General features: G+C 47.3%; 2 protein-coding genes and 1 pseudogene across 2 annotated transcripts in view; 2 read left to right on the forward strand and 1 right to left on the reverse strand.

Moving 5' to 3' along the window:
• MPHOSPH9 (M-phase phosphoprotein 9) overlaps positions 1-10,946 on the reverse strand; it is a 42,917-nt gene extending 31,971 nt beyond the window's left edge. The window contains exons 1-5 of the mRNA XM_036276976.1: positions 10,863-10,946; positions 8,352-8,614; positions 5,888-6,041; positions 1,176-1,265; positions 445-968 (exon numbers count right to left, since the gene is read on the reverse strand). Coding sequence (XP_036132869.1) covers positions 445-968; positions 1,176-1,265; positions 5,888-6,041; positions 8,352-8,458 — 875 coding nt within the window. The 5' untranslated portion in view covers positions 8,459-8,614; positions 10,863-10,946. The remainder of the gene's footprint in view (positions 1-444; positions 969-1,175; positions 1,266-5,887; positions 6,042-8,351; positions 8,615-10,862) is intronic.
• On the forward strand, positions 9,460-18,159 carry LOC118640401 (annotated as a pseudogene).
• On the forward strand, positions 11,247-23,905 carry CUNH12orf65 (chromosome unknown C12orf65 homolog). The gene is made up of 3 exons (XM_036276875.1): positions 11,247-11,318; positions 21,919-22,224; positions 23,145-23,905. The coding sequence occupies exons 2-3, from the start codon at positions 21,943-21,945 to the stop codon at positions 23,382-23,384; spliced, it is 522 nt and encodes a 173-aa protein (XP_036132768.1). The 5' UTR covers positions 11,247-11,318; positions 21,919-21,942; the 3' UTR covers positions 23,385-23,905.
• Positions 23,906-23,998: the final 93 nt, after the last annotated feature.

The following is a 23,998-nucleotide window of genomic DNA, read 5'->3' on the forward strand; positions in this document are numbered from 1 at the left end:
TATTTGAGCAAATCAGAGGACATGCCTGGAAGCAAGATCTCAAGAGACTGAGAAAAATGCTTCTTGCTTATGATTTTTCATTTCCAACTATATGAAGGTGTGTGACAAAATCCCACTGTTGACACGGTCCTACAGTGTCATTTTGAGTAAGATTATAGTGACTAGAAAACCTTGAAGGTATTTTTCTAGCAAGGCCTCCCTTCCACCATAAAAGTTTAGTAGCCTTATAACATTGCAAATGGGAAAAGTCAAATGTCATTAGTATATAATGTGCTTTGTTTATTTCAATTTCCACAGGCACTAAACAAAGGGCTTCACGAAAACTGATGAATGTGCAAATACATCTCATTCTATTACAGTCCATCTGAAAGGAGCTTCATTTACTAGATTTGAAGTGTATTCAACAAGTAAACTCCCTTCGAATGATGCAGAAACTCTACTTACCTATTTGTTTTTCCACCGTATACTTCCAGAATCTTACTTTCACCAAGAAAGCTGTGTTCAAATTCACCAGGAAAAATGGCAATATCTTCCTTTAATGAGGCACCAAATTCTTCAGGAGAATGTATGTAGAAACGCTTGTGTTTTCCACAGTCCACGAGAGACGAGGTCCGCACCGCGGGCACCCCACACTGCCCTGCAGGAGCCTCCGCGTGCTCCATGAACTCCTGGGGGCCCTTCGAGGTGCAGGTGTTTAGCTCGGAGACACAACAGGTCCCATACCCACTGCTCACTGAGCTACTGTCCACAGTGCAGTCGGGCTGTGATGAGGATGCTTCTTGCTGCATGTCAGGTTCTTTAGACTGTGGGTAACTGAGAACAGATTCATTTCTGTCACTGTTTTCAGAAAAAAAACCCATCTGCCTTTCTGAAGATATGTGTTTGCTTACAGAACTTCTATCACCGGAAGCCCACGAAGCATTACTGCTCTGTAACTTGACTAAATTTTTTATCTCCTCTTGTATCCGCTGAAAATAAAAAAGTTGTATGTTTGGGTAAGTATATTAGACATCACATTTTTATAAATGGTATGAAAATAGTGTTCAAAATATGATGAGATACTCCTCTAAAAATAATACGGATGCTTTATCTTTAGTTTAGAAACAACACTGACATTGAGTGTTGATCGGTTTTCTGCAGATCTCGGGCTCCGACGAGACTCGAAGGCGACTTACTTGAAGCTGGCTGTGGAACTGTTCCCGCCGGGCAGCTGTGTGTTCCTGGCGCCGGGTCTCCACCAACCTGAACAGCTGTAACCACCTGGCCTAATAAATCATACAGCGTTTTAGTTCAAATCATTTTTAACCTGATATTTCACAGAAAAATCCCTCCAGTGAGAAAGGGCCTTTTTAAAAATCTATTTTCAATGTCAAATTTGTAAGCTAAGTTAAACAGTTATAAAACCATATTTAATCGGGTACCCCTTTCTTAGGGTAAATCTTATTTTTCAAATGACATCTTAATTTGATGTCCTCTGCTGTCATTTCAAATGAATTAAGAACGGGTAGGGGCACCTTATGTTTGTCTCAAGTTCCTCTTCCTTTCCTCATAACAGCTAATAATTTTCTTAAACGCTGATTTGTACCCCAAAAAGGAATCCCACATTTTAAAACAAGAAATCATTTGGTATTATGAGATGTTAACCCTAATTTATTTATTCTTAAATAAAAATCCCTTTTAAAAATCAGATATTAAAGAGTTTAAAGCACTACAGCTGAAAAAGGAATGAAAAAAATGACTCCGAAAACCTAAGAAATGGCCTGTGACTCCCTTCACAGCCTCGTGCAGGTCCTGATCCATCCTGACTCCCAAGCGGAGTTAGCGCTCTTGTAACTAGACTAAGCCCGGCAAGGCAGAAAGGGCGTGAGTCTGCAGAGACTGCATGCATTCTCAAGGCTGCGTACTTTCAATAATGGACTACATGCCATGCTCTACACTGTCAACAGGGAGCAGCCGCAAGTTTCCCTGCTCAAAACCTCTGTGTCCTTCCTAGCATTCCTGTGGGTCTGCGTGACCTGGTTCACCAACACCTCCGACCTCATTTCATCCCTCTCTGTCCCTCGCTCCCTACACACCAAACTCGCTGGCTTCTTCCTGTCCCCTGAACATGCCCAACTGTCTTCCACCTCAAGGGCTTTGCTCTCGCCGTGGCCTCTCCCTGGAAAGGTCTGCTCCCCAGCTCTTAATATGGCTTGCTTCTTCCCACGCTGCAATTTCAGCTTACTTGTCACCTCTTCGAGAAAGAGTTTCCCAAACCATCTACGCTCTTCCTTGTCATCCTGTTCATTTCCTTCATAGCATTTACCACGATCAGAAAGTATCTCATTTGTTCACTGTGTTCATGTCTGTCTCCCGTCCCTGCCCCCGTCTAGCTCCAGCACCTGAGACGCAAGGCCAAGGAAAGAGAAGGCCCCCGGGAATACAGCAAAATGAGTGTATAAGACTGTATCTGTCTGGCTGAACTTTTCTTGGTATTACACACTACGCAACACAGAGTTCGGTTAATGTCAAAGCCAATCATATAACCATAATATAACAGAATTAAGTTGAAACCTATGTAACAGCATTAAGGTGAAAGGGGGAGAAACTCAGGATTGGAAAAAGAAACCTTCAAACAGAAATATGAAAGTACAATAGAACGTGTTAATGCTAAATCAACTAACTCCAGCTCAAGGTAGGCTAGAACAAGTTAGGTTCCTTGTGGTCTCAACTTACCTATAAAGTATCAACAAGAAATAAGCAGGCGACAGTGTTCCTATTGAGCTATACAACACTTAAGCCACACGTTAGGGGTTATTTTTAACCTGATAAAGTTACTATTCACATAAAACTAAATTACAGTAATGATAGAATAACAATTTACATAACAAAAAAATTTATGTGAAGCACTTGATATTAATCACATCCTTATTATCATTTTCTTATTTAGGATACAGATGATTAGAACGTACTCAGGATATAAATTAGTGAAGATCTTCTTCCTAGGCAGATTTTATTGTTAATATTTTAATTTTAAATAAACTAATTTAAGAATTTTATAAATGCAGTGAATACCATTAGTCACTTAATTATTAAAAAGGGCTGTTATTGATTTCAAACTACAATAATTAATACCACCTACATTTTACATATGGTTGGAGGAAACAGGCAACTAATTCGTTTTCTCCTGCACCCACTTTTTGAATGCTAATGGCCCGAAAGGGATCTCCACAGTCCAGCCTGGTAAATATCCCACAGGCTCGGACCTCCTAGTTCTGCCTCCCACCTCTCCATTCAGTCTCTGTGGTCCTGCACAAGTAAATCTCATTTCTTTCTGTCTCATTTCTAATTTATCAAACGGGAATAACCGCTCACAGATGGCCGAGAGGATTAGATTTTAAATTTAAATACGCGGCATAGAAAGCAGCAATCTCAGTGGGGAAACTCTATTATGAAAACCTGTGAGGTCATGGTTGTCACAAAGATGGGGGCAGGGGTGGCAAGTAGCATTTAGTGGGCTAGGCCCAGGGATGCAAATCACGGGGCAGTTCCCCACAATGAAGAATTGTCCTGAGTCCATTTTATATTATAAAATTCATTATTTTTTTGCAGTTTTCAAATCACCAAATTGTCCAGGAAAGCACCTACGAAGATCTTGAGTTTGTTTCAGAATTTTATCAGAAATCGGTCACCATTTCAGGAGACCGTGTCCCCACGTGCTGGGCTGGGCCATCAGTGTAACAGGTCGCACTCATGCTGCGTCTACTCGGAGGCAGACATAACTGGAGCGTGCCTGGGTCCTTGTCTACTGACGTCTCCGTTATCTGGCTATAAACCACTCTTACTCCTTTACAGCACAGTTAGGACACTGTGATTTTTTTAAGTAGGTGCAGGCAGGTTATACTATCTGTGAATTTCATTTCAGAGGGCTTTGTTCATGTCATTTTGAAACTGTTATAAAAATGGCCTTGGGTCTAGTAAGGTGGAATGCCACTGACACAAAGTGCCTGCGATGATGCCCAGCGAGCGAGCAGGTACCCAGTAAACAGCAGACATCATACTAGTAATAATCATTACCATTATCTATGATCTGCAGTGCTAACCAGCTCAAATAATTAAAACAAATGAAGTGCTTTACAAATTGCTTACATATGTGAAACTGGAAAAAACGTTTTATAATCACAGAAATATTAGCAAGTGTTTAAGAATGTCTGAAAGTATTTCCATGTAAATGTGTTAAAGATTCTTATCCAATGGAATCAAAACAATTTCCCCCAGTTTAAGCAGGTTTTAGCAAAAAGAAAGAGCCGGGATCAAACATGTATGAAAGAAGCAGGTCATCGGCAGGGCTCTTCGAGGGTCACTGCGGAGGTCGCTGCTCTGTTCTGACAGCCTGGGCGAGCCCCGCTCCGCAGGAGGAATCAGAGGAATGTCCCTGCTGCAGAGGGACGGTGAGGACGTGAGGTTCAGGGAGAAGAGTCGGGAGTAAGACTTGCACATCCTTACCCCTCCCACTTTTTCTAAAACACTAAATGTGCCATCAGAGCCTTTGGTTTTCGTACCCAACAAAAATACTATAAAACACACTAAACAAATGTGAGAAATTTTACTGAAATGGCCAGAAGGATATTTCATATTCTGTCAGAGTAAGGAATAGCCTAAGAACTCTGTGGGAGACTTTTGCATGGCATCCATTCTGTTACAATCTGCTCTGCCGTCTCCGGCCCCAGGGCAGGCTCTCTGCATACAGTGTCTGCATTCCTCTAGATAATTGTTTACTCCATTCTTTGCTTACCATTTGTTCCACCTGGGGTATTTACTGGAATTTGCTTCAGGTGGGATACTCATTAACTGTTTCACCTGTTTTTTTCCTATATAGTATGTGACCTCCCCCTGAATAAATGAGACTTGATCAGAACCCTGTCTTGTCTCCATTTCTCGTGTCTCTTGTCCCTCCTCATCCTCACTCCCCCTCTAGAGTCCTCGTTGCTCGACCTGCGAGACGGGTCAAAACTCTTCAGTGGAGAATCGGTTACGTGTTTGCATTAAGAAAATTAAGTAATCAATCATTACCAAACATGAAAAAATAACACAAACTATGGTTCTAAAAGTATGATTAACATTTAAAACAAAATCTCCTGTACTCTAAACAGACTTGAATAATAATGTTTATACGTACATTTCTATTGAGCATTATCAAATCTAGACTTGGAAAGTCTATCTTGGGCATTAGTCTATGAAGGAATAAAAAACTGTTTTTAAATCGTCATCCAAGGATATGTTCATTGATTTGTGAGAGAGAGACAGAGAGAGAAACATCAATGTGAGAAAGAAGCATCGATCAGCTACCTCCGGGGATAAACCCACAATCTTCTGCTGTATGGGATGATGTTCCAACCAACTGAGCCACCTGGCCAGAGTGAAGCAAAATTTATATATGCAAGTATCTCTTAATTAAGTTTTTATATCACAATTTAACCTATGGCCCACTGCCCTGAACTCAATATAACTCAATGTGTCACAGCTAAGTGTGATAAGATATTAAATAGAGGCCTTAATTGATAAAAGTCTTTTGAATACTCTAAGTTTTTCAAAATGATGACTATTCCGTGAGTTACTTAAAAGATCAGGAAGTATTAATAGTTTTTTATTTCTCTAAACAAAAACGTTTTAGTTCACATTTAAAATATAACTCAGTATGTCTAATCACATGTATATTGTTAAGACATACTTTTGATTATCTTTCTCACATTCATTCACTATCACTCCCCAATTAATATATTTGGTCACTTTAGCAATAACTTAAGGGTCCATGCTCTACAGGATATAAATTTCTAATAATTTAGAGTTAAGTAGAGGCACGTTTATAGTTATTTTAAAATTCCAAAAATAAAACAAAACTAGATACCTCACAGTTTTTCCAAAGTTCCAAATCAGTCTTCCCACCGTTTTGTAGCTCTTGCATTAAAGAGGTTAGGACTTCAACTGTCCCTTGAGTTACAGATGGTCTGGTCTTCCCTGAGAAAGAGGATACCCCATTTGTACTAAGGTGGGGACTACTGCTGTTGAAACAGAAATAATTCAAATGGTTGTCTTCATTCTACCAAAGTGTTGAATAATTCAGCAGATTTAGCAGTACAAAACCACTGGTATTTAATCCTCCTTAATGGCACCTCATTTGTTGCAAATCTGATCACAAGTTTGACCATGAAAGAAAAATAGTAAAAAGACAGACAGCATTTAATTTTTTAAAGAACACAACAGAAAGGCCTTTTTCAAAAGTGAGAGAACACTCGGAAGTACCAGCAGAAAATGTTTCTGCTCAACAATAATAAGAAACATCTCCAGCTTCTCTGATCTAAATTATTACACAGGATTGTTTCACCCATTAAGAACAGCCCTTCATTGTAATGGAGATTCTTTCCCGCTGTCCAGAATCACAGTGGAGTCTTGTTCATTGGATCCCTCTAATTTGGCGCGATAAGCTGATGCTTATCTTTGCACGTCTTTGAATACAAGTTGTGCCAAGCAAATTAGCAGCAAATATTCAGGACGAATTTGGCCTATTCAGTGGTTTAAAATACCACTGATTCTCTCCAGGGGCTTGCCTTTCCAAACTGGAGAGGAGTTTATTTCAGATTTGTTTTCTAAAAACACAAAAAGAATAATTAAGAATAACATTCATTTAGATTCCAATCACTGCGAGGCCATTTTCATTTATTGATCCTCTGCTTTGTTTCACAAAGAATTTGTGAGAGAGAAGACACTAATGAAAATAACAGCAAAATAGAATTAGGATCAGAGAAAATGTTAATAGAAATTCAAGGGAAAGAAGGACATAATATGTTGTCCATAAGAGATTTATATTAATCCAGTTTAAACTTGGCCAATTTAACTGCAGTCACAGTGAAAAGGGAGGCAAGCTGAGTTACATAATTTTCCCTAGAAAGGCACATTTAGGTTCCTCCCAGCAAATCCAACACTAGGTTCTAAAAGGGATTTCTCATAGAAATGGGCTTCCCAGGTGATACAGGAAACAACCCTCCTGGCCAACTTTCAGCAGGTGGATCTAGATTACCATGGCAGACAGCTCTCTTCTGGACCATTTCCCACACCTGGTTTTTGGTTTTCCCCTTTCACCCTACTTTAATTTACGCTTCCTCCTTTTATTTTATATATTTTTGTAAGCTGCCTTAAACTCCTCGTGGGGAGGGCAGAGAATACAAATTTTTTTTGGTAACTTATTTACTTATAATACCCAATTTCTTCAAGATCTACTGTGTGTAAAGGTATCTGCTGCCCCTTTACCAGCAGGCTCGGACTGCTGTTCTCACTTTATTATATCTGCTTTTTATAGCTGACCTCCTCTAAAAGTCCCTAGCTCTTGCTGTTTTTAAGCTACTGTAAATTTAGAAACTAAAAAATCAAGCTTGTCATACTATGTACACAATCAGAGTAAACAGGCTCTGATAAAAAATAAACCAAATGTGGGATAGTTTAAAAAGAAAATGCGCCCTGGCCGGTTTGGCTCAGCGGTTGGAGTGTCGGCCTGTGGATCAGAGAGTCCTGGGTTCGATACCTGCTAGGGGCACGTACCAAAAAAGAAAAAGAAAATGCATTCTTTGACAGCATCTATCTTGTCAACCTGATCTGGGTTTTGTTTTTGTTTTTTAAGATGTTGTTTTGTTTTTGTTTTTGTTTTTTTATTGATTTTTAGAGAGAAAGGAGAGGGAGAGGGAGAGAGAGATAGAAGCATCAATGAGAGAGAGAAACATCAGTATCGATCAGCTGCCTCCTGCACAGCCCCTGCTGGGAATAGAGCCCGAAACCCGGGCATGTTTCTGGACCTGTATTCGAACTGGCAACCTCTTGGTGCATGGGACAATACCCAACCACTGAGCTACACTGGCTGGGTGATCTGGGTTGTTTTGAATTGTTCTGCTTTTTTCCCCCTTACTTCCTAGTATTCAACTTTAATTGCTACTTTCCGGATTAGTGAGCTATTTCTGCAACATGATTGGTCTTGTTAACTTAAAAATGTAGAAACAATATTTAGGCCACTAAATTTTAAAGATATTCTTGTAATTTACTGAAAAATAAAAAAGTATAAAGAACACTACAACTAGCAAAAACAAGTTCTTTTTCACACTGTTCCCCATGCAAAAGCACATACCTCTGGCAGAAATAAAAAACATGGTTGGGCTAAAATTTTTAGCTGTCTCTGAACCACTCCTGATCATAGTTTTGTTTGTTCTGTTTGTTAACGCAAACCAGCAACTATAATACTATTTGGATAAATTGGTAATCTATGCAAATAAACTTATTTTTATTACTTAATCCATTTTTAAAAAATCTATCTATCCCATTCTTACCTATTAGTACTTAAGTTCAGTCCAAGAGAGTAGGGAGAATTTTTTATATCAGATTCTACAGAAGATGAAGTTTTTTGTGAGAGTTGCACCAGGTCAAAATCTTCCATAGTGTACAGAAATTGTTATGCTCTCTTGTTTGAAAGCGTAGGTTCTTTCACTGTTCGAAGAAACCGAATCCGAGTCATCTTCAGATGCTCCATCATCTACAGGCATTTTCAGTTGCTAACATTCAGAACTGTGAGATATTTTAAGCTCCCAAGAGTCTGAAAATGAATGGGGGGAAAAATACTACTAAAGCCACTAAACCTAGCAACTGTCTCTTTATGACTTTGGAAACCTGGATCCTTCTATACAAATCTACATTAAAGAGAGCAACATCATTCCCAATGGCCAAAGTGTAGAAACAGTCCAAATGTCCATCAGCTGATGAATGGATACACAAATGTGGTGTATCCATATAAAGGAATCTTTTTCAGCCATAAAAAGGAATGAAATATTGAGGCATGCTACAATGTGGATGAACACACTACAATGTGAACACTGAAAACATTATGTTAAGCAGCTCAGTAAAAGACCACATACAAAATATCTAGACTCGTCAAATCTACAGAGACAGACAGTAGATTAATGTTTGCCAGGAGCTGCGGAAAGGAGAGAATGGTAGTGGTGCAAATGGGGTGTGGGGTGTCTTTTTGGAGTGATGAAAAGTTCTGGAATTAGATAGTGGTGATGCTTGCACAACTCTGAATATACTAACAACCAATGAATTGTACACTTGAAAAGAATGCATTTTATGGTATATGAGTTACATCTCAATAAAAATCTACAATAGGGGTGATTTGCAAAAGAGTATCATCTTTTCCAGGTAACATTTCAGAACTGTATGTGCTTAATAATTAAGGGTCTAGACACAATGTTACTAGGTAACAATTGGAATACTTAGATACCTTGTTCGTTTGTTTAATAAATTCTACCAAGTACCCTTGCTTGTTGATTTATACAGTGAAGAGATGAATAGGAACTGCTTAGTATTTCATTTGGTGTTGAAAACAGCTGGTTAAACTGTTAATGTGGTTGTTTCCCCCTGGCTGGAGGTGGGGGCGAAGGGATGCAGTTGGCACCACACAGCCGTTTGTACTCTGTGCGTGCCTTACTTTAAAAAGAAACTACTTGCCGGATCAGCTACAACTGAACTGACGCTAGGTAGAGGCAAACGGGCTATAACGGGTCAAACAATAAGCCTCCTTCTTAGGAAATTCATGTATTGTTTTTTTAAAAAACAAGGGAAAAAGAAAACTTTGCTGCTTACAAAATGGAAAGTTCAGGGAGGGAAATTATCTAGTATTCTGGTTCCTCTAGGTCCCCACTTCCCAGGGTCAGGTTTTACAAAGCACAACCCTCGAAAACATCATCTCGGAAAGGAGTCCTGTCCTTCAGGGACAGGTGTGAAAGCCAAGGGTAACCGGACCTAACTCAATGCATGTCTCCCCAGTGGCTTCAGCCCATCGCCCACGACAAACGGGGTATTGAAAACGCCAGGGGCTGCACCTTCCAACTGGCAACGAAAATACCTGGATTCAAATCACCTTGCTCTTCTACCAGAAGAGCACAAGCTCTCTAGGGACGGGGATCCGCGACCCGTCTATTCTTTCCCGGCTGAGAACATCCGGATGCAGTAGATCCAGATGGAAAAACCACTTTGGATGCAATGAAGCTTCTCCACCGGGGGTGGGGGAAAGGGGGGAAAAACAAACAAACAACAACAACAACAAAAACACCACGATATACAATGCAGAAATAATAACAATTAAATAACAATTTTAAGAAAACGTCATGGAGAATGGATAGAACAAGACAGTTTTTATATATTTCACAGTCACAGAATGGCCCCAGGTCCACCACCAACCCCCTCCGCGACCCCTAGGCAAAAAAAAAGAGGTGGGGGAAAGCGAGGGGCTGACCGGGGTCTGCTGCTGATATAAAAGTTCCCGCGCAGTTTTGCTCTGCGGGGAGCCCGGGGTGGAGGAGGGGTGGTTTCAGAGGCTTGGGGACCAGATCCTGACATTCTCGCGCTCCCAGCCAGACCTCAGGTGCTGGCGCGGGCTCTCGGGTCAAAGTGAGAAGGCGAGGGAGGACCCCTGCAGTCGCCTGAACGCTGGACAGCGGGGCGGCCACCGCTCCATCAACCACAACCGCGATGCCTAAAGTGAGCAGAGGAAGCTGCTCAAGAAGAGGAGAAACGCCACCAGGCCCCCGCCCCTCGGGGAGAGACGCTCTGCGATTGGGCCGCGCGGGTGTCACTCAAGGGCACCGACTCTAGAAAAGGCGCCCGGCCGCAGGCGAAGCCCCCAGACGCCAGAAGGCGGAGGGAGGGCTTTGTCGTGGGGCCGTCGTCTTCCCCCGCCTGGCCCATCAGCGTATTCAGGGCTCCCCTGAAGCCGTGTCTTCTAAGTCTCGCCCCCTGTGCCCCGAGACCAGCAACTAACTCCCCGCAGGAGGACGGCCGCTTACCTGGCTGCCGATCCAATTCAGGGTCGGGCGAGCGGCCTCTCGCGACCGTTAAACTTAAGGGAGCGTGCGCGCGCCCGGCGCCTCTCCTGCGATTGGCCGCTGAGAAGGGGGCGGAGACTACCAAGCAGCAGCGCGCGCGTCGACCTCCCCCTTCTTTTCCGTCAGGCCGCACGGGAGAGGGAGGTCCGATGCCTGGGAACTGGGAAGGGGCGGGACTGCTGCACGTCCTCTCACCTGATTGGCTCTCTGGCAGCTTTACAGATGCCACGGGGGGAAAGCGGCCTGAGCTTCCCGCATGCGCACTTGGTAAGAATGAGCCTCGAGCCGGGGAGGGAAGTCGCGGGTCGAGGACGGCGCATGCGCGCGCAGACTCGTGACCGCGCTTGCCATCCCTTTTCTGCGCTGATTCTAGTTTCCACCCGAGCTTTGGGGGCGGAGGCCAGTCCTGGGGGCCAGGTAAGTGTCCGCGGAGAAAGCAGGCATGCACACGGTTGCCCACGATTGTCAAGGGCTCCGGAGACGGGACTAGGATCCCGGACACCTCGCGTTTCCCAGTTTGCGACCCTGAGCCGCGCAACCCGTTGACCTGAGGCCCTGCAGGCGGTGAGGTGGAGCCGGTCCAGACGCCTGAGCGAAGTTTTCCTGGACCCGGCTCACCTGAGGCTGCTGGGGGTCGGCCCTGAGGCCCTTGAAGGATGGGCGCAGGGGGCAGGAGGGGGAAGGCCACCGCCGTAGAGGAAACAGCGAGACGCTGGACAAAAGGAACAACCCTCACGTGCTCGTTCTGCCGAGCCTCCTGCGCCCTTAGCACGCGGCAGGGCGTCTTCTAGGCACGTAGTAGATGTTGTCTTCCCAGATCTTCGGGAGGACTCCCCTCCCCGGGCCCCCAGCCCGCCCACGTTCTTCAAACTAGTTAACCCTAAGGCACCACCAGCGTCTAGATTTCCCTGCAGGTGTCCTGAGCCCACAGTGCAGGGATGTGTCCTGAGAAGTACAGGGATGTGCCCTGAGCCCACAGTGCAGGGATGTGTCCTGAGCCCACACTGCAGGGATGTGTCCTGAGCCCACAGTGCAGGGATGTGTCCTGAGAAGTACAGGGATGTGCCCTGAGCCCACACTGCAGGGATGTGTCCTGAGCCCACAGTGCAGGGATGTGTCCTGAGCCCACACTGCAGGGATGTGTCCTGAGCCCACAGTGCAGGGATGTGTCCTGAGAAGTACAGGGATGTGCCCTGAGCCCTCACTGCAGGGATGTGTCCTGAGCCCACAGTGCAGGGATGTGTCCTGAGAAGTACAGGGATGTGCCCTGAGCCCACACTGCAGGGATGTGTCCTGAGAAGTACAGGGATGTGTCCTGAGAAGTACAGGGATGTGTCCTGAGCCCACAGTGCAGGGATGTGTCCTGAGAAGTACAGGGATGTGCCCTGAGCCCACAGTGCAGGGATGTGTCCTGAGAAGTACAGGGATGTGTCCTGAGAAGTACAGGGATGTGTCCTGAGCCCACAGTGCAGGGATGTGTCCTGAGAAGTACAGGGATGTGCCCTGAGCCCACAGTGCAGGGATGTGTCCTGAGAAGTACAGGGATGTGTCCTGAGCCCACAGTGCAGGGATGTGTCCTGAGAAGTACAGGGATGTGTCCTGAGCCCACAGTGCAGGGATGTGTCCTGAGAAGTACAGGGATGTGCCCTGAGCCCACAGTGCAGGGATGTGTCCTGAGAAGTACAGGGATGTGTCCTGAGCCCACAGTGCAGGGATGTGTCCTGAGAAGTACAGGGATGTGTCCTGAGCCCACAGTGCAGGGATGTGCCCTGAGCCCACAGTGCAGGGATGTGTCCTGAGCCCACACTGCAGGGATGTGTCCTGAGAAGTACAGGGATGTGTCCTGAGCCCACAGTGCAGGGATGTGCAAGGACAGCTCTTGCAATGACATCTGCCAGGAGGCACCCATCGCAACCGGTCCCCCTAAGAATCCCTCACAGTGTTTCCGCAGGAGAACGCCCCTCTCGATCCAAAACCTCATCCGTGTGTGGAAGAGTTCCACCTGAAATAAACGGAACCCACCCGCCCCAAAGTGTGCGGCTCCACCAGTCCATATTATGCTCACGTGATACCAAAGTCAAACTATTTTTTTTAGGTACGTGGCTCTTTCTGCAGTGAACATATTGTGAATCCACCCCCTCGGCAGTTTTATCACTAGTTTCAGATAATCACAAAGTCTGTTATTTGAGACCATGTAGAATCTTGCGCTCACAGGGCTGTGAATTCCTGAGATAATTCCCCAGAAAGAGGTGTTTTTATACAAGAAAAGTATTAACCCCAAAAGTAGGTAGGACCAGTGTTTGATTGCTAACCATGCAAGAGGCAGGTCGATTATTGCTTTGGCTACAAAATCAGATGGGCTCTGTTCAGTTCACGTGTATGTTTTTTGTTTTTGGCACTGTGATTTTAGTTAACTTTAAGCCAATATGCTCAGGAGCTAGTATTCTGATTAACCCAGCTATCTTGTTAACCAACCGATGCAATGAAATACTTTGGTATGGTCTTAACACCATGTCTTAACTTAGGTTAAGGTCTTTGGTAGGGTCTTAATTTTTAAAAAAATTCAGAGTGGAAATTGACTAGTTAGACTACAGAGAAGCAATGCCTTTTTAAAGCTTTATAAACAGCTAAAAAGGTAGTTGTTGAAGTTCATAGAAATTATGATTATAGAAAAGACATAGAAGGGTTCAGAAATTCCAGTAAATGTTTTAAGTATAATGACTGTTCATCTAATCTCAACCTCCCCCCATACTAGAGACTGTACACTACTTTTATGGCTTTATGAGGGGGGGTATGATTACCATATGATTTTATTATAACATCCAATTACTCAAGGATCTCTCTTTTGTCTTGAAGTCTTTAAATTGACAGCTTTATAGTGGAGATCTTTCACAGTGATTGGGATAAGATCAGGCTATTCAGTAATAGTGGCTGCTAATGGCTTGAGAAATTTAGTGTCTGTTAACCAGGGTGTTACTTTGTGTGATTGATTTTTATATAGTTTGTCATCTGGGGGACCAGTCCTCCACAGCAAAAGATGAAGAACTTTAAAACTTTAAATCTATAGTTTCTTTTTTTTTTTTTTTTAAGCTGTTTTATTGATTTTTTAGAGAGAGCGAGATAGAAACATCCAAGTGAGAAACATCGATTTGCTGCCTCCTGCACGCCCCCCACTGGGAATTGAGCCTGCAGCCTGGGCATGTGCCTTGACCAGGAATTGAACCCAGACCTCTCAGTCCATGGGATGTTGCTCAATCCACTAAGCCACACTGACCAGGCCAAATCTATAGTTTAACCATTAAATACATTTAAATATGAATTTTTCATCTTTCCTGACCATCATGATATTTTTTTCACTATATTAGGTCATTCCTAACGATCTCTATGTTTAAACCAGGACTTGTTCCATGAAGGTGATTTTTATCTTTCTATTTGAACCTTCTGGGAAGTCAAGCTGTGTTCTTAGCATCATCATTTTTTCCTTGGCACCTGCTTTCAGACCACAATTATGACCTCACCAAACAGCATGTCTTTGATAATTTCAAGGTTTCCAAGTACTTCTTAAATGGGACTGTACCAAGTAAAATGGGTCACTGTTCTAGAAGCCTCTTCACTCTGAGCTCTGAAACAAAAGTCCATGAAATAATTTGTTTGCAGAGTGGGTTTGTGCGTATGGTGTGCCCGAGGTTCCTGAGCTTTGTAGTCGAGGGATCCAAAGTGCTCGCTGCTTGCCCTGGCCGGTTTGGCTCAGCGGTTGGAGCGTCGGTCTGCAGTACAGAGAGACCAGGGTTCGGTTCCCACTAAGGGCACATACCTCTGCTGCAGTTTGTCCCCGGCCCTGGTTGGTCGTGTGGGTGGCAGCCACTCGATGTGTCCCTTCACATCGATGTTTCTCTCTCTCTCTCTCTTCCTCTCTCTCCCTCCCGCTCTATCTGAACAAAAAATGGAAAAATGTCCTCGGGTGAGGATAAAAAAAAATAAAAAAAAAAAAAACAAAGTGCTCGCTGCTTCACATTTGTGGCAACATGTATGATTTTTTTCTCACCCTAGGTGGTATTACCTCCGTTTTACAGATGAGCAAAAGTGGCCAGAGTTACACAGTGAGTCGAAACATCGACACAGGTCACGCTAACTACAAAGCAATATGGCCTTTCAGGGACCAAAAAGTGAGAGGAAGAGTCAAGAAGAGAAAGATGAGGAAAATGAGCTCACACTGTAAGGAGCTGGGGAAAGGACAGATCTGGAGTTGTTAAGGAAGGTAAAGAAACAAGCTGTGGCCTGATCAGTGTGGCTCAGTGGATTGAGCGTCCTCCCATGGACTGAGAGGTCCGGGTTCGATTTCTGGGCAGGGCACATGCCCTGGTTGCGGGCTCAATCCCCAGTAGGGGGCGTGCAGGAGGTAGGTGATCAGTGTTTCTCTCTCATTGATGTTTCTCTCTCCCTTACTCTGTCTCTAAAAAATCAATAAAAACATATATATAACATATATATATGTATATATGTGTGTGTGTGTGTGTGTATAAACAAGCATAGAAAGGACTGATTTAATTTTTTAAATGGGCCAGCTAATGCTCTTCCAAAATAAGTCTTTCCGAAATAACCCACATAGTAGGCATCACCTTATTTGTATCTGAAAACATTAAAGTCCCAAACAGAAGCCATCATTATGGTAATAGAGGCTTGGAGACTTTTAGGAGAAAATGTAGAGGGTTATTATTGCTTCTTTTTTATGTGCTTCTGTCTCATTTTAATAGTGTAGGTGTAAGTTATAAAGTTCCTGCTAGATGCCATAAATAGAATACAATCACTGTGATTTGCATAAATAGGACGGGTGTAATTCTCCTGGGGTTCAGTTTTGTTTAAAAGAAAACCTGAACGGGATGTTGTCGTATGAATGGAAAGCTTTTCTCTTTATCTGCTTCATTAGTCGTCTCTTGAACTGTGCAGTAATAGGGCTATTAAACTCAGACCAGACCCAGCGTAGTCTCTCTCTCTTTCCCCAAAATCCAAGATAACAACTCTGCATTTCCTGCCTAATCTATCATGCTTGTCCTCGTCTTTGAGAACTAATTGTCTGCAAACACTTACTGTGGGTGCGAGGTGCTTTATCTTCGGTGCAAACCCCTAGCCTAGGAAGGGACGGGGTCTGTTTCAGGCCCAAGGCACAGTTCCCAGTGGCTCCATTTTGGGAGGATGTCAGGCAACTAGAACCGGAGCATGAGCACGGAGTGAAAGGTAGGAGGAGGCTGCTCTCTCTGAGCGCCGTTCTGCAGGGTGCACCAAAACTCACCTTTGAAACATTGTTATTAAGCATTTCTCTGACAACCTTCCTCCTCTCACTTAGCTTCTGGTGCCATCAGCTGGTCATTTTGACTTTTTTATTTTAATTCTCACCTGAGGATATTTTTTCCATTGATTTTCAGAGGGAATAGAAGGAAAGAGGGAGGGAAGAGAGAGAAACATGGATGAGAGAGAGACACATTAATTGGTTGCCTCCAACCAGGGCCAGGGATCAATCTGCAACCCAGGTATGTGCCCTTGACCAGGAATTGAACCCGAGACCCTTCACTCCATGGGCCGGTGCTCTAAGCTCTGAGCCACACCGGCTGCAGTCCGCCTGTTGAGGCTCAGTGTTTGGGCCTTTACCATTGTTTGGAGACCTGTCCTTTTATCTCCTCCTTGGGGAGCAGGAATCAAGACTAAGTGGTAGTCAGCACTCCTGAATTTTGGTCTCAGCTTCTTAAACATTATAAACATAAGAAACCAACACATTTTAAAGTGTCTGTCCTGGCAGCCAGAAAAACTGCTAATCCCGGTGTCCTCATTCCGTGCTTCTCAAATGTGGGGAGGCCTCTGAGTCACCTGAAGATTTTATTGAAGCGCAGGTTCTCCTTTGGTCCTGGGGGGGGGCCCGAGATGCTGCTCTGTGGACCACACTCCGAGAAGCAGGACTCGAGAGCCGCAGCATCCAGGGCCGTACTGTTCACACACGTGGCGAGTCCAGACGCACTGTGTTGTGAGCGTGAATTCACCCACATTCTGAATACTTCATATAAAAACGTAATGTTAAAATGCATCTATCTGCCCTGGCCAGTTGGGCTCAGCGGTTAGAGCGTCGGCCTGCGGTCCAGAGACACCTGGGTTCGGTTCCTGCTAAGGGCACACACGGACCTCGGTTGTAGTTTATCCCCAGCCCCGGCTGGGGCCGTGTGGGTGGCAGCCACTCGATATGTCCCTTTCACATCGATGTTTCTCTCTCTCTCTCTCCCTCTCACTGTATCTGAACAAAAATAAAAAAAAATGTCCTCGGGTGGACATTGGTTTCTCTTTTACTTTTTTTTATCCTCACCTGAGGACATTTTTTTTTGCATTAATTTTCAGATTGAGCAGGAAGGAGAGAGGAAGAGAGAGAGAAACAGCGATATAAGAGAGACACATCGAGTGGCTGCCACCCACACGACCCCAGCCGGGGCCGGGGCCAAACTGCAACCAAGGTACATGCCCTTAGCGGGAGCCGAACCCGGGTCTCTGGACCGCAGGCCGACACTCTTAACTACTGAGCCAAACCGGCCAGGGCTGTTTTACTATTGTTAATGTGACTGTTAGAAAATGTAGAATTTCACACATGGCCTGCATTCTGCTGTGTCAGACAACACTTGTTCCAGACATGAATGCAACAGGAACCTACGTTTTGGGGGTTCTTTATATCAGATGTTCCAGTTCCTTAATCCCCATTACCACTGCACCTTCTCTGTTAGCTCAAATCAATATTTATTTCAGCCCTGGCCGGGCAGCTCAGTTGATTAGAGCATTGTTCTGATACACCAAGTTTGCGAGCACATACAAGAATCAACCAGTAAATGCATAATAAGGGGAACCATCAATGTTTCTCTGTCTCTCTAAAATCCAATGAAACTTTTTTAAATCCTCACTCGAGGATATTTTTCCATTTGGCTCAGCGGCTAGAGCATCAGCCCGCGGTCAGATAGAGTGGGAGGAAGGGAGGGAGAGAGAGAAACAGACTGGTTGCCTCTCGAGATCCTGACCAGGGCCAGGCACCGAACCGCAACCAAGGCACATGCCCTTGACCGATTCCGGGCTCGTGGGTCGAAGGTCCAGCCGCTGAGTCAGACCAGCCAGGGCTCAAATCAGTTTTTTTTTAAATACTTCATTCTTTCCTCTGAGTGTTTTCACCCACTACTCTCCATCTCTTTGACACCAGTTGGACAACCCTAAGACCCTTGCTCAAAGCCGCTAGCTGTGACCCTCGAAGTGTGGTTCCTGGGCCAGCAGCAACAGCCTCGCCTGGGAGCTGGTTAGAAATTCGGTCTCGGGCCTAAGGAACCAGCGTCTCATCTAACGAGCTCCCCAGGGGCCGGCTGCACGCGGCAGGGTGCGTGTGCGAGCTTGGCCCCGTCTTTCCTGCAGCCCCGCCTCAGTTCTCCACATCTGTCCCTCTGGCCAGTTCTGGTGATGCTTCTGCAAGGTTGCTGCACCGGGCCGGTTGTGGCTGAGAGCAACTAGCACTCTTCCTTTCCTAAAAAAGGAGTTAAACGGTGAATTTCAGGCAGATGCCCAGAAGTAAGTCCAGAGAGTGGAATGCCACACCTTCCTGAAAAGAGATGCAGACGCCCTCTCCCTCAGACACACCAGAGGAAAGCATCGCCATCCCTTTACCACGCTCCCCAGGGCCGAGCTGTTGGTGGGGCCGGCCTCACCCCTCTGCGTCTGGTTTAAGTCTGTGAGTTTGCTCCATTCACAGCCCCGTCGCAGAGCTGAACGTGCCAGCGTGCCACCAGGTGTCCGCCTCGGTCTGGGTGCCAGTGGAAGCCAGAGAGGGGTGTGCCGTGGGGATCCAGGTCAGGAAGAGAGGCCCTATCCCAAGCCCCCCAGGTGACCCAGGGCCATAGGAAAGGCTGGAGCAGCAGGCTCTGCAGCAGGCCATCCGTCCCCGCCTGTGGCCTGTGTCAGTTCCGGACATCTGCTCATCTCACACTGCAGGCTCCGAGGCCCATCCCTGGCTGCTAGTAGATGTTGAGAATACCACTGAACAGATGAACATTCCCTTTTGTAAAGCCTGACACCAGTATCTCTAACCTGACCGAGTGGGAAGGGATTTGGACAATGAGCAGCTGTCCCCCGAGCTGCAACCAGCCCTGCAGTGCAGAAGCCGTGGCACAGGGAACAGGGACAGGCAGCCAGGTGGGAGCCAGCCCGCCGGAAGCTCAGGCTCCCAGAAAGAATCAGAGCGGAGCTGTCCCGGCTGCTGGTCCCTTCCTAGCACTCCTGGTGACCGTTTCCTTTGTAATGTCACGATGAGCTCTAGTTTCAGCTGCTTGTATTGTTCCCCAAAGATTCTGGGTTGCTCTGCAGGTATCACAAAAACCGAAATCCAATCTGTGGTCTCCCCTGGGCTTTGGGGAAGCGGAGCCATGGGTGTGTTTGTCATTTTTAGCTGTCACTGGAAGACAGCCAAAGCTCCAGGAGATACTGAAAGTATTCAGACTCGCCCGATTGGCTGTCGGAATTAGCTGTTACACAAAGCAGCCAGTCACCGAGCACCGGGGACCTTCCTGAACTCCAGTTGGTGGGAGGCCTTCCAGGGTGCGCGTCAGCGCTGAACTAGGGCAGAAAGGTAGAGGTTTGAAAGGGCTGATGACAAAGCCGCCAGCACAGGCACCCTCCTCTCCGCCCTTTGTCTGGGGGTTTCGCCTCGTCTCAGACTTGCTTCCTTTCTTTGTCACTGGGCCACGTCCCGGTGCTGGCCTGCCTGGTCACATTCACCAACTAACGGAAGAGAAACCCCCAGAGGTGCCGGGCTCGTGTTCCTCAATGGATCTGATCCAGGGGCTAGATGCTGTCTAACACACAAAGGGATTTTGTTCTGTGGGTTGAAAGCAGAAGCGAGGGAGGGAAGGGAGATTCTGGACACTGGCCTGGTCTCATGCACAGACTCCTTTGTAGGGAGGGGACTGTCTCTGTTTCTCTGTTCCTGAGGACACTTCTGAAATATTTCACACACGATAAACAAAGTGTTTTTAAAGTAGCATTTTGATGGGCACACTCTGTTTCTAAACATCTCTCTTCCCACACCACCTTGATATCACCCACTGGGGCGGACAGCACACTGAATGGCAGGCTGTTCACAGAGGGGAAGCGCGTAGACCGCACGTCAGTCACAGAACGGAAAACTGACACTGGGGTCCCACCGTGCTGGTGGACTAGCATAGCCTTGGAAAGTATACTTGTTTTCCATAGAAGTAGTAGAGCTGGAGACTACTGTACTGGAATTCTAAAAGTGACCACTGCCATCTCGGAGACACTTAGAGTCACAGTCAGAGAAAATGTACGTATTTACGAGGGAGCAACCCACAACGGCACGTCTGCGTCAGCGTCCTGACTTACCTGCAGGTCGGTAGGGCCCAGATGTTAGCAGTCCACGTGCATGGTGGGCCACGGGAGTGGGCTGAGAGCGAGCCTGGGAGACCGTTGGGATGTTCGGGTACTTTGGGCTTGGGAGTCGGCTCGGGTGGGCTCCAGTCCTGTGAGAGCCGCTGCCATGAGACGGAATTTACAAGGTTGCAAGAAGCTATTTAGAGCCGTGTAAGAAGCAGTTGTTAAAAAGTATCTGTTTTTAGTGCCCACATAACCGTCCATCAAGAAGCATAACCACCCTGGCCGGGTAGCTCAGTTAGCTGGAACGTCATCCTGATATGCCAAGGTTGCGGGTTTGCTCTCTGGTCAGGGTACACACAAGAAACAGCCAACGAATGCATCAATAAGTGGAACAACAAATTGATGTCTCTCAAGTCAATTAAAAAAATTTGTGTGTGTGATACGTGCCCCTAGCAGGAACCGAACCCGGGACTCTCGGTCCACAGGCTGACGCTCAACTGCTGAGCCAAACTGGCCAGGGCTCAAATCAATTTTTTTTAAAGCACATAGATTCCCTGCTCCCCTGGGTGGGGGACTCCGCCCAGAACCAGTGCCCTGCCTTCAAGGGCACCAGCGGACCCGGCGGTGCGCGTGTTCTCTGCGCTTGCCGCCCGGCTGGCGTGGGCGGAGAGGGCCTCGCCGTCCACCCCGGGTGCGGAGACCAGCCAGGCTGTGACCTGCCCCGGTCACGTGTAGGTCTTTGAAGAGGTAACATCTCTCAGATCCTTCTGCCTCCCTGTCCCTCAGGTGAGCAAAGGCTTGTGAGCTCACCATGTCCTCACAGCTGTTATCGTCTCTACCGTTCATCTGTCAGCCTGGGCCGGTGCAGCCTGATTCAAACCTTATTGTTAAGTGCCGCTTCGGACTGTCTTCTCTCTGGCTAGACGGCTCCATGAGGACAGTCTGGCCTTTTCACCTTGTATGGCTCACGGTATTTTGAACCTACCAGGCACCGTAATAAGTCAGCTGGCTTGGTGGTTGTGATGACACTCACCGCTGGGTCGTGTTATTGGCAGTGTGTCTGAGGGAACAGATGTTCCTATTCAGACCCAAGAAACTGGAAACGGTAAAAAACAACAATCGCGACATTGATCGATAGTGATATTTACCGTGTCAGACTGCTAACGCTCAACTATAAAGCAGACGGTTGCGTACTGTCTTTACGTTTGGATTTCACAGATTCTCCAGCGCTCAAATAAGGTCACTTGCCTGGGACCCCGTTCTTGCTCGATGTGCTATTTAATACTTCTTTATCAAATCACAGCCCTGTGGCTTGCCATTTTCCTCAAAACCTTTCCTTCCTGAGAAAACAGCACCTCTGGGTGCCTTGAAGGTATTTTTGGTCTGTTACAAGAGAACCTTTAGCAGCCGGCAGGACATGTACTGCTAGGAACACAGCAGCTGATGCCGGGCTGGGGACAGGTGCGCGTGGCCGGGTTGTCTGCCTTCACCCATTTCCCAGATGCCCTCCCTGACAGGTGGGTGCTCACCTCCACTGGTCTATCAGGTCGTCCTAGAACCTGCAGTGTGACTTGAGAGCAAGGGCATCTTTCCGAAGGGCTGTCTCTCTCGTCTGGTCCAGGTCCTCCGCACGCAGAGCCTGTCCATGAACGCTTCGGCTTTGCTTCGCTTCCCTGCCACGCTGACCAGAACGTGCCCGTTGCTGTGGCTGCGCCGGCATGGGGAGAAGCCAGCACTGCTGTCCCCAGGAACAGGGCTCCCTCCAGTCCAGACAGCAGGCAAGAGGGACCACCCTGCTCTGCCTCCCCTGGACGAGAGTGACCTCGAAGAGCAGTTTGTGAAAGGACATGGTCCAGGGGGCCAGGCCACCAATAAAACCAGCAACTGCGTGGTGCTGAAGCACGTCCCCTCCGGCCTGGTCGTCAAGGTAGAGGAGGGAGCCCGGGCGGGGGGTTCTGAGCCTCACTGGAGGGCATCACACATCCCGCCCCGCCAGCCCCCTGCGCAGCCTCAGAGCGTCCTCCCGGGTCCTGGGAGCCAGGCTCTGACTGCCCTCCTCCAGCATGGGCACAGCCACGTTTGCCGCTGGCCACAGCAGTGCCGTGGGCACCACATCCTGGGCAGCCTCCCTTAGTGACTGCCAGCCCTTCGGCGTGGCCACAGGGCTCAGGCAGCGGAAGGCTGGCTCCGCTGCACCTGCTCGCTTGGCACTGGTCCAGGCAACGACTCGAGCACTGCCCCTTAGTCTTCCTTCATGGGGAACAGGGCAGGGAGGCGGGCTCAGGGCCTCCGTGGTGCCCAGGGCCTCTCACTGCGCGTCCACTAGACCCAGTCCATCCCTAACACCTCGGCCACCTCTGCGAGCCAGGAGCGTAGCCCTAACACCTCAGCCGCGTTCCGCATCCTCCATGAGGGTGTCATTCGTGAGCAACGGGAAACTACACCTGACCGTTTTTAACCTGTTTTGTCACTTACTCCAGATTCCTCAGTGCTGTTCTTTCACCGACTCCCCACGATTCCTTTCAAACTAGCTCTGCCAGGCGCTGCCCCCACCCGAGGTGCTCCGTAGTGGACGCGGTGGCTGGCGGGTCGCCAAGGTCCCCTGCCCACCTTCCGACAGAAGCCGACATTCATACAGTGCTCATTCCTGCCCACAAGCCACACGTGTCAGTTGTTTTCAGTTATTTCGGGACTTTAAGTTATTTAAAGGCTACCGTCCAAACAAGACAACACTCATAACCGTGACGCCTTCACGGGAAAGCCACGTAACCCGGGGGTGCGGGAGGTGGGGCGGAATGGGCCCGGGCCTGTCCCTGTGGCTCACGTCACGCACTTTATCTCCCGCAGTGCCACCAGACCAGGTCCGTGGACCAGAACAGAAAGCTAGCTCGGGAGATCCTACGCAGGAAAGTGGACGTTTTCTACAACGGAGACAACAGTCTTGCCTACAGAGAAAAACGAGAGGCAGAGAAGAAAAAGCAAGCAAGGAAGAAGAGAGCAAGGGAAACCCTGGAAAAGAAGAAGCTGCTGAAGGAACTCTGGGGGTCCAGTCGAAACGCCCAGGAGAGCCCGGCAGGGGCGGACTAGGGCTGCGGGGGCCCAGCCCCTGGCGGCCCAGCCCGAGGCCGTCCCGGCGGCCGGAGAGCCCACGGCTTTGTGAGCGGCCTGAAGTGTGAGTAGAGAGGCACTTACGAGAATAAGAGAGAAACGAGGAGGTCACGACTGGAGAGGGACGGTGGCTGTTTTGGGGGAGCAAAAGGGCCGTCGTGGCGAAGCAGCACTCGAGGGGCTGCTGGGGGGCTGACAGTTCCGTTTTGTGACCTGGGCAGGAGTTAGAAGGATGTCGCCTTATTTTTTTAAGCTGTTACGTGTGAATTTCTGGCTTTATTATCAAGGGTTAGAAATAGAAATAAGTATGACTGTGTTTTACAAGATGTGTTTCTGTGGAGAACCATGAAGTTGAAAGGAACATGAGTGGCCTTCAGGGCCACCCGGTCACCTGCGGGGAGGTCATGCTCGGGGAGACTGCGGTGGAGGTGAGCTTAACGTCAGGTCAAGACAATAAAAGAGAAAACAAGCCCAGCTGGTGTGGCCCAGTGGACTGAGTGTCGTCCCATGGACTGAGAGGTCCAGGTTCGATTCCTGGTCAGGGCACGTGCCTGGGTTGCGGGCCTTATCCCCAGTGGGGGGCGTGCAGGAGG

Source organism: Molossus molossus, unplaced genomic scaffold (assembly GCF_014108415.1).
Source record: "Molossus molossus isolate mMolMol1 unplaced genomic scaffold, mMolMol1.p scaffold_m16_p_22, whole genome shotgun sequence".
Taxonomy (NCBI): domain Eukaryota; kingdom Metazoa; phylum Chordata; class Mammalia; order Chiroptera; family Molossidae; genus Molossus; species Molossus molossus.